The sequence below is a fragment of the Pholis gunnellus genome (assembly GCF_910591455.1).
Source record: "Pholis gunnellus genome assembly, chromosome: 15".
Lineage (NCBI taxonomy): Eukaryota > Metazoa > Chordata > Actinopteri > Perciformes > Pholidae > Pholis > Pholis gunnellus.
This window is the reverse complement of record NC_136542.1, coordinates 14,568,230-14,581,961: the sequence shown is the minus strand read 5'-3', so window position 1 is coordinate 14,581,961 and position 13,732 is coordinate 14,568,230. Positions and strand designations below refer to the sequence as shown.

Below are 13,732 nucleotides of genomic sequence, written 5' to 3'. Positions count from 1 at the left end.
ACGTCCCCGACGTTTAACACAGCGGCACCTCACATTGTCAGCATCCAAATAAAGACGGCCTGCATTTCACAGGAGAGGAGGGGAAATACGAGTATAATCTGCTGCGCTGCGTCGACCGCCAACGGCGAACGAGCGTGTTTCAACTCGAAGCCCGACTCCCTCCTCTCCCTCCCTCCATCCTCACTGTTCAGATGTAATTGACATGACTCCTACACAAGTTGGAGCCTGTCATCACAGCGAGCGGTAAAAAAAAAAATGTGTGCTGTGTGCCAAAAATGATTGATCTGAAAGACATTTTTTTCAATTTTGTGCTAAATTGTGTTGTTTACATGTGTCAAAAGCCTCCTTTTCCCCCCATTTGTAATTCATTGATGATTGTTTTTCTATCTGTCAAAGACAGAATTGTGTTTGAGTTCAAGTAAAAGGCGGCCTACTCGCCACTACATTTCCAACGTAAACATTGAGAAATTCTGTGTCAAGAAGCATTTCAGTTGATCAATGATCTATTCACCAGTCTCACGTTCTGTCTTCCCTCACTCATTCAGATCCATTTGTGCCCCCCCCCCCCCCCCCCAAAATGAATCGCATTTGTTTTTCTTCTCTCTTTCTCTCTCAATCTCCCCTTCTCTCCTCTGTCTTTCTTGGCCACAGATTGGGGTCAGGAGTTTAGTAGGGGAAAAACATTTGGAGCCGGTGGCACGGGGCCCAGAGCCTCTCGCACAAAAAAAAAGAAAAAAGAAAAAGAAAAAATAAATCGCTGTTCACACACACATTACAGAGAGCATTAACCTGCCCTGCTCTGCCTCTCCAAATGTCTCCATTACGGCTCTGCTTGGAACAACACAGGCACCGCTAGTCGCAGCCAGCCGTCAAATGATGTGAGCAGAAACGGAGAATTAGAGAGACGGAAAAATAAAGGAAGACAGACAGGGGGGGCAGAGAGCAGCGTTTGGCAGTCTTCAGAAAGGGATCCGAGATGAAAATATAGAGAAACACGCCTGTGTGTCTCAACAGTCGATAGCTACACTATCTCGCTCGCTTTTACTCGCCGTCAGTTCGATGTTGATGTTATCACCGGGTCGATAAGTCACAATCTTTGAATAGACAGACTTGTGTTTTCATTTGGGAATAAAAAAAAAACCTGCGGTATATGAAGTGCACCATGCGTCATACAAAAAAAAATAAATGAAATACCAGCAAATGTATCTGCAGCAGTAGTGGCGTTTCTCTCTCTATCTAAGCCTCAGAGACTCATTTCGTTTTTGTTGGTTGTTGGCTGTTCGTCCGTCTGTCCGTCGTACCCTATATCTCAGGAACTCCTCGAGGGAATGTCTCCCAATTGGCCAAAAACGTCTATTTATATGTAGCCTTGGCTTGACGTGTAGTATCTAGGTTCAGGTTACTGGCACGTGACTGATTGAGAGACCTGCGTATCGCTCCTCCTGTCCCTCACTCTTTCTCCCGGGCCTCCAGGGGCAGCTCATTCCTCGAGGTGTCAAGGGCCTCCCAAAGTATGAGGAGGGGGAGGAGCAAGAGAAGGAGATATCAAAAGAGAGGAAAAGAGCGGCGGAGAGATCGCCGTCACCTTGGGGATGATGGGGGGGGGGGGAGGACGATGAGGAGTACGGTGATGCATCCCCTCTTCTTTCCCCTAATGTTTAATCATGAGCGTGTTGATGCTGATCCGTCCCTCCGACGCCTCACATTTCATTAAGGGACTCACCTTCGTTCCCATCTCATTCTGTATACAAAAGACGAGTGCACGTGGTATCGGCTGTGAGCGGCTGATCTCATCACCACACTATCAGCCACTATCCTGTTTTCATTATGCGTGTGCAGGGTTCTTAGCGATGGCCCCGTGGTTGAGACATCTTGACTTCCGCTGAAGTAACGAGAGCTTATTGTAATATTATAATAATTTTCATTGCTTCAGTGACAAACTGAGTGTTATCTAATAGACACCCGGTAGGCAGACGTGCAGGAAGATGAAGTCAAGCTCAATAAATTAATACATTTCCACGCAGTATAACAATATATCATGTGTTATGTGTAGATAAGTGTATTGGAGATGCAATATTTTGGCCATGGGTTGTCATCTGGCATCAAATTTACAGCATGATACAAAAGCATCCTCATACTAAAGCCACGTCAATAATAAGAAAAACATTCTTTAAATGAGACAAATTGTATACAAGATCCATACAATATAAATGAAAATGTGTTGTTGTATAAATACAAGTTAATGAAAAGATCACAAACAAAAGGACAAAAAGGATGCATTCACTTCCACTATTCATTTAAAGTAGATCAATTCTTAAGCCTTATCTATAGATAGCTCTACTATCACAAACATCTATTTATGTATTTATTCCTCCAACCATGTCCTGGAAATGTGCAGTATAGGCTTATTAATCAAGTCTTTGTCTCAATGCCCCGCATTTTTTATAAAACCAAGACGTAACATTTCTTGCTGGCTTCATGTTTATATTTTCTCAACATCTAAACTATTTTAAAAGCCAGGTCTTGTTTTACGGGCAGAGATTTTAAAGGCGTGATAGATGAGACAGCGAGAGGAAAAGAAAGATGCAGGTCAACTGACAGATGTTTCAGTTGGATAATTTAAATGCTCCATGCCACTTAATGCAAATAAGCTTTCGAGAAATAGATGAGGCGACTGCCACAGTTGTCAGTTATTTTGATAGCGGTATACTTCCTGCTTTTGACTGACAGATCTGTCAACACTGCTGTTTCCCCGCTGCGCTCCCTCGCTGAAATGTCCTTTGATTATATGTCTTTAAGTTGGCTTTTAGATTTACTAAACTGCTGGAGTGTCTGAATAGGAAAACATTTTGCACTCTGTACAAATGGAAATTATTCGTTTTTTATGTCTTTTGTATATTCACATCCATCCCTCCAGTGATGCTGCAATTAACTCATGTGGGGTAATAAATATAATTTTAAGAAGAGCAGTTGTCCGTCAGTAGGTTTAGTAAGTTAATCCTATGTTCTATTTGCTTGCATCAAGCACCCTGCATAGGTCATTTTGGGACCATTGTTGAAGAAGACTTGTTACCATATGCACAGAAATCCTTGTGAAAAATAGCTGCCATTGCGACAAACACACCTAATATGCTGTAACAACAGTTCTTGATCAATATCCATCCTCGTATGATTTAGTCCAACTGATAAAAAATGTGTTTAGCTTGGTGCCCAGTTACTTAATTAAACTTGGAAAGGATTATATATAAAAGTGTCTCTTTGAATTGATGACGTTGGGCTTTTAGTGTAATGTATGCTAATGTTAGCAAAGCAGGTGTAGGGTATTACAGCATCCATCAGTTTGTGTGCAGGATATAAATAAAACGTAGTGCTCACAGTGTATCCTATCTAGTCTTGTCATCAGCGTGCCCTACCATCACTGCAGGGATGTTTGATTATTTATTTTTGTTAATATTGTATTACTAACAGCCTGTTTGGGGCGTTTCCATCTGTATAGATCAGGGTCACTTGTCAAACAGCAGTGGGTTTTTCTCGGTCAAGCCAAAGACACCGGGAACACCAGTATGCATACTGACCCGGCTCTATTTTTGAGTTTGCAGTTGAAGGGCACTATTGTCCCATAATGCATTGCGCAATGCAATTCAAAATTCTCAGTCCACAAAAAAAAAAGAACACCATTTTTTTCTTGGTGGTGAAACGACACACCTCAATAAACAACAAAAAATCATTAATAGAAAATCATTTTTGCAACTCTTTGTCTCTGTGTTGCGACATTACAAAGACTTGTGCTGTATCATTTCAACTCAAGTATGTCGATTATTATATAGATTCATAACTGCTAAAACACTGTATTATGGAAATGAGTAGATTTAACAACAGTCGTAGTATGCTGTTTGTTGCAGTAGCTACTGTAAATTGCACTGTTGTTTTATACACTACAAGAAGTATTCAATACATGCACATGCCAATGGCTTTCAAGTATTTTCTATTTTGTTTTTCCTTTTCTTGAGATCTGTCTCGAGCTGTCTGACCACCTTCCCCGATTTACGTTTCACAGCTGTGCGACAACAATGTGCATTGGCAGCACACTCAGAAATACAAGACAAAAACACAATTAAGTTAGATTTTATTTTTTTATGTTTTCAGTATTCCTAGTTTTGTCACCTGATTCAAATTAGTGTGTAGCCGTCAGACCTCAAACCACTGCTGCCATTCAATCTGCCGCTGCTCGTTAAAGGTAATTGGTGAATTCCATTCACCTGGTGATCTATATCATCTACCTGTCTCTCCGTCTCTGCCTCTCCATCCTTCCTCTCCCATACGTCCCTCAAATGGTGTGAGTATAAAAGAACTTGTCACGTTCCCTTCCTGCCTCCATTCGTCTTCATCATTACTTAACATTGCCCCATCCTTCCTTCCTTCCTTCCTTCCTTCCTTCCTTCCTTCCTCTGCTTCTCTTTTACACTTGTCTGTGTCGCCCCTTTCTCTCCACACATCTCTCCGTCTGTATCCGTCTCTCTCTGACTTTATCGCGCGAAGCATCGCTTTACCCATCCCTCTACGTATCTCCGTCTGTAACACCCCTCGTCTATCTCCCCTCTGCCTATCTCTCCATCTCTGTCTCTCCAAACATTTTCCCTCGCCACCGTCTCTAGATCTCTTCATGTGTCTCTATCATGTTTCATGTTGCTTCTCTTGTCTGTTTCAGTCTTTGTCAGCTCGTCTGACTCTTTATTACTTGTAACCCCTACTGTCTTTCTCTTTTTCACTTGTGGTGGCCTACTAGCAGGATAGCATGCTAATGCTGCTGCGCTGCCTGTGTGCGCCTGTCATGCCTGTCAGTGTGTGTGTGTCTGTGTGTGTGTGTGTGTGTGTGCGTGTGTGTGTGTGTGTGTGTGTGTGTGTGTGTTCAGTGGTCGGGGTGGTGGCTCTGGTTAGCTCTCTGGTTGGCTGAGTCCATCTGTCACTCAAAATGGGCGACCTGTGGCCCCGGTTGCCAGCCAGCCGTAGCGCCACTTCGGCAGAATTATGAAAAATCCTGTCTATTGCTCATTGTCCCAATTGAATTACAAGCAGTGCCTTGTTCCGTGCAAGGTTTTTAAACGGCTGATTTAAGGCACACACGCCTGCACACACACACACACACACACACACTGCTGCCATGGTTGAGGGTTAGCATGGCTATTTATTGCCCTCCATCTGCGGAGCAGGAAAATATTGTCTGCCTTTGCATATGACTCTTGTTTTGATAGATTTTTGATTGAGTTCTTCTCAGTGTTTGTGTGAATGTTTTGTGTCTTTGGTATCTTAATATGCCGCCAAGGCTTTTGTTTTCTTCACACTGTTTCTGCAGTTTATGGTGAATTATTTGCTTCGCAGGACGTCTATTCTGCGTCATTTCTCCCTACAGCACTTCACATCTGTTGTCATTTCATTACAGACATTTATTTGACACTGTGTGCCTGCCAAGGCACTCCGGATAAATCACAGTTATTTTGTCTGCTTCCACACACCTGAGTTGAAGGAAAAGGCTGAGAATTGTGTTATTTTCTACTTCCTGCAGTTATTTGTATTGGTATAAGCAACAGCACAGCAAGTCTGTTTATCACTAAGCATATTTTCAGTCAAAGAGAATCCGTTTTCAGTGAGCTGGTGTGTACTCAGTAGGTACAGTACATTCATACAGTCGCCCCCAGCGATCAAACAGAAGCTGCATTTGAATGACTCTTTCTTTCTTCCCAAAGCCACGGTGACAGGTTGCTACTTGTTAGACCTCCAGTCTGCCGGCTGTCTCTGTTCCTATTTGACTGACTGACTGGTGATATTTCTGCCTCGTTTTTTCATCTGTCTCCGTGTCTGTCTTCTTCTGCTTGCTTACCTGATTGCCTGTCCACCAGCTTGCATATCTGTCAGCATGTGTTCTTGAATACACTGAAAATGGACATTCTTTAAAGGTCCCCTGTAAAGGTTTTTCTATAGCTACAGGCAGCTTGAAAAGGACCCGTGTGTCAACAATGAGGAGAGAAAAAAAGATGTACCGGTCAGGCTTGAGTTTATTCCCATGTATGGGAAGACCCAATCATACACAAGAGAGTTATTTAGGTCTGTTGCAATCAGGCATGTCTCTATTATTACGTTATTGATCTATCGCATGATATATGACATGACCTTGGTCATTGCCCGTTGTGTTTACATGCGTCTTTGTTTACATAAGAATGTCAGCATTATTTTTGCCAACATGATGCCAGAATAAACAGCCGGGTGTTCTCTGCCATTAGGAGAGTTGGGAATTTATTGTTTATTTATTTATTGAAGCATTTATTGTTTTTGGTTTTTGGCTTATTTATGTCTTATTTATTTTATATATTTTAATATTTTCTTCACACTCCCATTCCAATGTCTGAACATTCTCCAGAGTTCAAAGTTCACTGCTCTTTTAAAAGGACAGACTTGCATTATTATGCTATTCTATTATCTTTTTATCAGTGGCATAAAATGGTCTTAAAATCACAATACTATCGTCTATCGCAATTATTTCGTTAAATATATCGTCCAACAAAAGTAGCTATCCTGACAGGCCTAAATTGTAATTACTTAAAAAGGTATAATCTCAGTAAATCTGCACGTCGGCGGTCCCAGATTGTAGCAAGAGTTTTAATAACTTGAAAATCCGAATCACATAGATAGCATGACATCATACAATAAGCGTTACACATGTATTTGTACCCAGCCAGTCAGTCGTGGGACACTTTATCCTGATGAAGCGAAGAGAGACAGCAGACGTAACATTGGTGTGTTGAAGCTCTCTTGTTCCAGCGTGCTTGCTAGCTGTGTCCCAGGTGTATTTTTTACATATAAAATCTCCGCAACTCAAACTGGCAGTTTTAAAGACAACAGAAACTGGTGTAGTTCATTATTTATTCATTAGCCTTTCATGCTTTCTAACAAGGTTATTTTTAGCACCAAGACGAGGCACAAACCTAAAGAACCCTTCTCTGTTGACCCGGTTGTGTGTGATTTGTCTCCCTCCCTGCCTACGTCTATCTATCTGTTCCCCTGCCTATCAGTCGCTGTCTGCACAGATCCGTCTGTCTGCCTGTCATTGTATTTGTCTGAGACAGAAACCCACCCACGGTTGTCTGGTCTCGATCTCCATGGCGACCTAATCCTGGCCAATCCCAGAACAGTTGTGTTCCAGTTGAGACCCACTGTGTTACACCAGCCTGTAATCACTGATCACAGGATAGAGTTGCTTCTGATTTGTCAGAGTGGCTTTGATCCACATCTAATGACGCGTGTGTGTGTGTGTGTGTGTGTGTGTGTGTCTGTGAGAGAGAGAGAGAGAGAGAGAGAGAGAGAGAGAGAGAGAGAGAGAGAGAGAGAGAGAGAGAGAGAGCATTTTTTTGTCTTTCTTACTTCAACAAATCTCTACATAATATACAGACAACTTGAATTCACGTACATTCATTTGATTACATTGGTATGAGAGTCTGTGTGTGTGTGTGTGTGTGTGTGTGTGTGTGTGTGTGTGTGTGTGTGTGTGTGTGTGTGTGTGTGTGTGTGTGTGTGTGTGTGTGTTGCCCCGGCTGACAGTAATGAATCCAGTGGTGCTGTTGGCATGAGCGGGGCCATGCTATTAACCCCTCTGCCAGCTAGACTGATCTCACCCCGTCTGTCTGTCTCATCGGCCTAATGACACTCTCACACTCTGAGCGCACACACACACACACACACACACACACACACACACACACACACACCGCACTCACAGACCTGTCCTTTCTAATCAAATTTCCATTGAAGTGAAAAATATTCAACATTGTCCAATCATCTCTATTCAGAGAGTCAAAAAGCTTCTGCCAGCAGAGAGAGAGAGAAGATTTCTTTTTTAACACCCACTCAAAGGAAGTTACTCTTGAAAACTATTTCAAACATATTAATCTCCACTTGCCCTCTGCAGCCGGATCAGATTTCACTGTATTTTACACCAGCCACCAGTTTCAACAGGGCTTTTATGACTGACTTTTTCTCACTCATAACGGTCACTGTAGAACTACAACGCTGGATGTGTGCTCTCGGCTTTTGATCTGACAAGCCTGTAGTGTAGAAAGTTCCATCACGTCGGAGTTCCCTATAATACCGTCATTTGAGATATAAATCACTCTGAGTTTGAGAGAGTTTTACTCTGCCAAGCCTGCCAAGGAAGATTTAAAGGGACATTTTGAAGTTTAGGACTCGGGGGCGAAGGCTGGAGGTGGACTAGCTTTGCACACGTCCCCAATTACAGCCTGTGTGCTTGTTTAATGAGTTTGTGGCGGCACTTTTGGTCGTCACTAAATAAAAAAGCAGAGCGACATGATGGGGGGAAAAAATATGACATGAAAAGTGCTGTCAAACGGCTTTGGCGGTGGTCATAAATGTTGTTTAATAGTCTGCTCTCAGCTTGTGTGTGTGTGTGTGTGTGTCTGTGTGAATGAGAAAACCCCAGCCTCCACAGGAAATCCTTAGAGGAGTGAGGAGCACCTGGTGCTGTCTGTAGTCATAACAAACGACAAGGAGGGATTTAAACTGTATTGGTGCCAGCTTGTTACACACACTCCCTGTTCACATTCTCTCTCGTAACCGCCGTGTAATGCAGCATCGGCACTTGGCATGGCTTCGCCCTCACGAGTTCGTTTTTTTAACTGCGCTGCTCTGGAATGCCCCGGCTCATCCATGTGTCCCTCATTAGGGGCTACGGCCAGGGAGGGGCCAGCGGTAATATCCAACACACCTCATCCCATCTGTGAGCTGACCGAGACAGAGATAATGTAGAGAGGAGGATGCATTTGGCAAGCCGGAGGACATAAAGTTAGAGGTTTCTGCAGTGAGAGTTCATTAGGCAGAGGACTTCTGGGAGGCAGGTGACAGCCTGGTCTGAGCTAAATTAAAAGCGTCAGCGGAGGAACAATCAGATGAATTGGAAAATGGATAGAAGCCAGTTTGTGTATGCCCACGTGGGGGATGTTTTTGTTTTTATTTTCATATTATTCCAAGAGGACTTTAGGTTAGAAGACTGGCTGTGATGCCTATACTAACTGCACCTGACAGTCTCTCCGAATTACTTTTAATTCAAAGTGAAAGTTTTGCTTCAACCTCAGCCTTGACCTTAATGTCTCCCCTCTAACCGTTGTGTGATTGGTCGTTTCAGCAGGTGGCGCCATATGGCCAGCAGGGGATGGGGGGCTACAGCCAGCAGCAGCAGCAGCAGCAGCAGGCGGGGCAGCAGGGAACCCCTCCGTACTTCAGCCCCCCTCAGCAGACCCCTCCAGGCCAGACCCAGAGCCCCTACCTGCAGCCTCGACCACCGCCACAACAGGTACTAACGCACACACACACACACACACACACAGAGACGTAAACCCATCACACTCGGTCCCAGGCGCCCACTGTGTCGTTTCGTGTGTGGAAAAAATTGGCCAAGACAGCTGTAACCAAGCCTAAAGTCCCCGTTACATGCCGTGAGCAAAATTGGAAATGATTACCATAACTCAATAAATAAATATGAATAGATATATCAGTTACACATAGATGCGCAGATGTCGACGATCGGATGTAACATCAATAACATCGGCAGGAACGGGATTTCATCCAAATCTTTTTACATGGGTTGTATTTTAATATTTTAGTGGTGCTGAGATTGGAGAGATCACCTTAAGGGATAGACTGTGTGTGTGTGTGTGTGTGTGTGTGTGTGTGTGTGTGTGTGTGTGTGTGTGTGTGTGTGTGTGTGTGTGTGTGTGTAAACAATAACGTGCTGATGCCTGGTGTATTGGTCACAGTATTCCCTCACATTATTCATGACAGGTACTTTAGGTAAATCTCACTCGGTCCGGTTCTATATATTTTCATATTCTCTCAACTTCACAGACGCACGCACACTCACTCACACACACTACCAAACACACACACACACACACACACACACTTTACAGAAAAAAAGACTTTTGAATGCAATACTAGTTCACAGATTGGCCGGTCATAGTGCACAAACACATTGTACGTTTTCTATGAACATAAACCCGCCTGTGCAAACCCAATCCTCAGTACAACAATAGGCCTGTTCCACAGATTTGGATTGAGACTTGTCCTGCCAAGTTTCAGCTTGATGTTCTGTAGAAGTTTTCCATCGGGAAGCTGGGTTCAAGCAGTTGTTTTCGAGTGAAGGCTGGCCATGTGTTTCCCATCCACTCTGCTGCCAGAGGGATCTATCAGCCTCTGGCTATTTCCTGGATCAGAACAGAGCAGAACAAAACTGAGCAGGACAAAGAACAATACTAGACGGGAGAGATTACAACAGAACTGGACAGGAAGGCAAAGCTCAGACAGAGCAGTGTGGGAAAGGAGAAGATAGGACTAAGCAGAACTGGAGAAAAGACAGATGAGTGATGTAGGAAAATGCCGAAAACCATTCCGCAAGATCAGCACGAGGGTTGATAAAGGCCTGTTTCTATTCATCAATAGCGGCCATATTTGGTTTGTTTTTTGTAAAAAAAAAGCCAATTGTGATTGAAATACCCAAAAAGTATATAAATTACATAGATGTGGCACCACCTGGGCCAGCTACAACACTAAAACGGTGCTTAGACATTAATGTATCGACAATTTAACCATCTATTATTGGTACTTATTTTCCATCTAACACTCATTTAACGTAAAGTAAAACTTGTAGGCAGGACTTTAACGTGCATAGTAGAGTGATTGCTGCTTTGATACACATGGCTGATTGATTTGTACGCCTCCCACTACAGAGCAGAATGATCACGAAGCAAGAGCGAGCAGTTTTGAGATATCCGCTCTGACAGCTCATTCCTGCAGGACAGCACTGTTTAGAATCCATGAAACAGCACGGACCAGGAAGCCCAATGAACATGTGCTATGCAGAACCATTTCCCCTGCAAGTATTTCTTTTCTAGAATTTAAAGGCACATTCCTCTAGAGAAGGGCAGCATGGACACGATTATTTTAAAAGCATCCTTTTTTTTTTTTTTTACTCAACACAATACTGAGCCATTAGCAGCTCACAAATATGAATAGACTTATTTCGCATCTGCACCAGTTGATGCCATTTGGCAGTGGTGTAGTGGAATCTGTCTAGGTAGTTATACTGTGATTTACTGAGATGTAGTTAAACCTTCCTTTAGACAGCTTTGAATATTGAGCACACCAAGACAAATAGCCAAGCAAAAAGCCATTGTGAACACAAAAGCAGGTTGTCAAAAAAGGAAATCGTTAGTCTTAGCATAGTAATTTTCATACTGAGTGAACATTTCAGCCAGCATGCCTTTTGTTCACACTGGAGGGGAAAAAAAGCACTTACTCTTGTTTCCTCACTTAACATGCTCACGCACACGGACCGTGCGGCCCACTGAACAAACATTATTCATTCTAACTAGGGAAGGCTGAGATCCATGGCCACGTTGACATTTTGTGACAGTAATGGTGTGTTTTCATCATCGCTGATGATGTGGCGGCAATTGACCCTCGCTGACATTTACACACCAGGTAGTTCTTCCCGGGCGCTCTGATTGGCCAAAGCCTCATTTCACCTGTGCTGATAGGTCCCGTATTGGTTGCCATGCCAACTGCTGTGGTGACCACGGCGCTGGATTCCCTTTTGTTTTTCATTGTTAAGCATAAATGCTACTTTGAGGGGAAAATGTTTCAATCGGCACACATGGTTGTTAGCGCTGCATAAAAGCCACGATACCTTCGGCATCCTGCTGTCTTTACCTTTAATCAAGAAATCCTTCCTATGTGTTAGAGATGTATAGCATTTTATGTCCCAGCGACACAGCAGGCAATGTACAGGCACTGGTTCCTGTCTGCTCACAATCAAACTGTAGACCAACTAAATCCAGTCTTTCTCGACTAATAGGCTCCCAGCCCCCATACTTTCACATCTACATAACATCTTTACATTTTAGCTTTTAGTATGGGAAGTGAGCTTTAACAAGAAACCCAGCCATTAATGCACATGTACAGTCAAAGGACTATCTTTCCAACTAGCAGCCCAATTCAACTGAAACCGGGTAGACACAGACTGTGTGTGAATATAAATGAATGGTTGGTAGTCGGCTAGATTCCCTGAGACAGAGGTTGGGTTTTTGGCATATATATCCGTGTACTTTGCAACACAGCTATACCAATTCCACCGTGTGAAACAAATGCAATATCCAGGTCCAAGCACTCACTCTGTTTCAGTCTATTTTCAGGTAATTGCTGATTATGCACAATATTGATCATTAAAAATGACATTCTACACATAACAACAACAAGCCTGTGCGGTGGCATTAAGACAAAGTTAATTGTCCATCGATTGAGTGAGGGAGGAATAGAAAACCAGAAAATACCAGAAAACATTTAAATACCAAAGAAGCTAGGTCCCTGTCTTTGATTTTGGATCAAAGAGTAAACATGTTTGGAAATGAAACTTACACAGTGAATTTGGCCAATTTGTAATAAATTGTATTAGTATTTGGTGTGCTTTTAACTCAGCGATGTATATTACTTTAATGTGTCTGCATGTGTCTTGTGCTGCAAGAATTCTGAGCTTCTGAGCTGTGATTGTCTGTGATTCTGGGCTGAAATGAGACATGATGTGAGGCGCACGGAACAGATTACACACACACACACATACACACACACACACACACAATAGCAAGCGCACGGCAGATTAGGATGCCATTGTGGCTTTGACCCCGGTTTTTTGACCCTGCATTACTCTGAGAAACCCAAGCTGAAAAGTTCTTTATTTTGTTCTTCCGGCGCTCTCCGCAGTTCCTTTCCCCCCCACTCCACTCCCATTAACCCCAGCCAGAGGACATCCTCCAGTTGATGGAACCATTCCAGCTGCCTTTGACACAGAGTTTGCTCTCCAACCAACCGCTATTAGCTGGTTTTGTAACAAATCAAAGTGAAAATGCCATCTTTCTTTGAGTCTATTGCACTGCTGTGACCTCATCTGATTGCGAGGAGAGGAGCAGGCTAAGAGACATTTCTAAGACATCAAGGCATATACCAAAAAATATATAAACGTAATATCGCATCAGAGGAGAAGTGCTTTTAAAGTGCGTGTCTGTTTGTGTTTGAAGACATCAGATATTTTCAAATCGATGATTGTGAGGCCCCAGAAACACTGTGACATATACTTAATTGATTGAGAAGGCTTTTTGACCTCATACACTACCTGGTGTGTTTACTAAAATGTCACTTTCCACCAAATGCTTTTGAATCAAGGCTCACCACTGTTAACATTCTGATAGAAAATCTGCTTTGTGAAAGGAAACATTTAAAGGCCATATATATATGAAGCCCCTTTTCTGGCAGTATATTTTAACACACTCTATAAATATCATGACCCTAATGTGTTTGGTCTGATTGTTGGCTTCAATTACAGCGTGAGACAAAACGCTTAAAAAGGAGGAAATAAGTGCCCTTTCTTACGCTTACCGGCCATATTGCACTCGACACATAACAGATGAAGTGCACGATATCGTGATATCTTGTTACTAATACTTTCTACCTCATAAAAACGGAAATGAGAGAGTTGTAATTTGAAGAATTTGGAGATTATTTTCTGTGGCATGTTTGCTTTATTGGGTAGTATACACTAGAGTGTGACAGGATCGACAGAAAGGCGGTGAAATGCAACATTGGCCAGCTGCCAGACTCATAATGTTGTGAGAACATG

The 13,732-nt window shown here is 42.9% G+C and overlaps 1 protein-coding gene across 5 annotated transcripts in view; it reads left to right on the top strand.

The window, feature by feature from the left end:
• Positions 1 to 13,732, top strand: part of arid1b (AT-rich interactive domain 1B) — a 161,784-nt gene that overhangs the window by 32,597 nt on the left and 115,455 nt on the right. For all 5 annotated transcript variants that reach the window (XM_079174873.1, XM_079174872.1, XM_079174871.1 and 2 more), the window contains exon 3: positions 9,191 to 9,358. In XM_079174873.1, the coding sequence (XP_079030999.1) occupies positions 9,191 to 9,358 (168 nt within the window). The remainder of the gene's footprint in view (positions 1 to 9,190; positions 9,359 to 13,732) is intronic.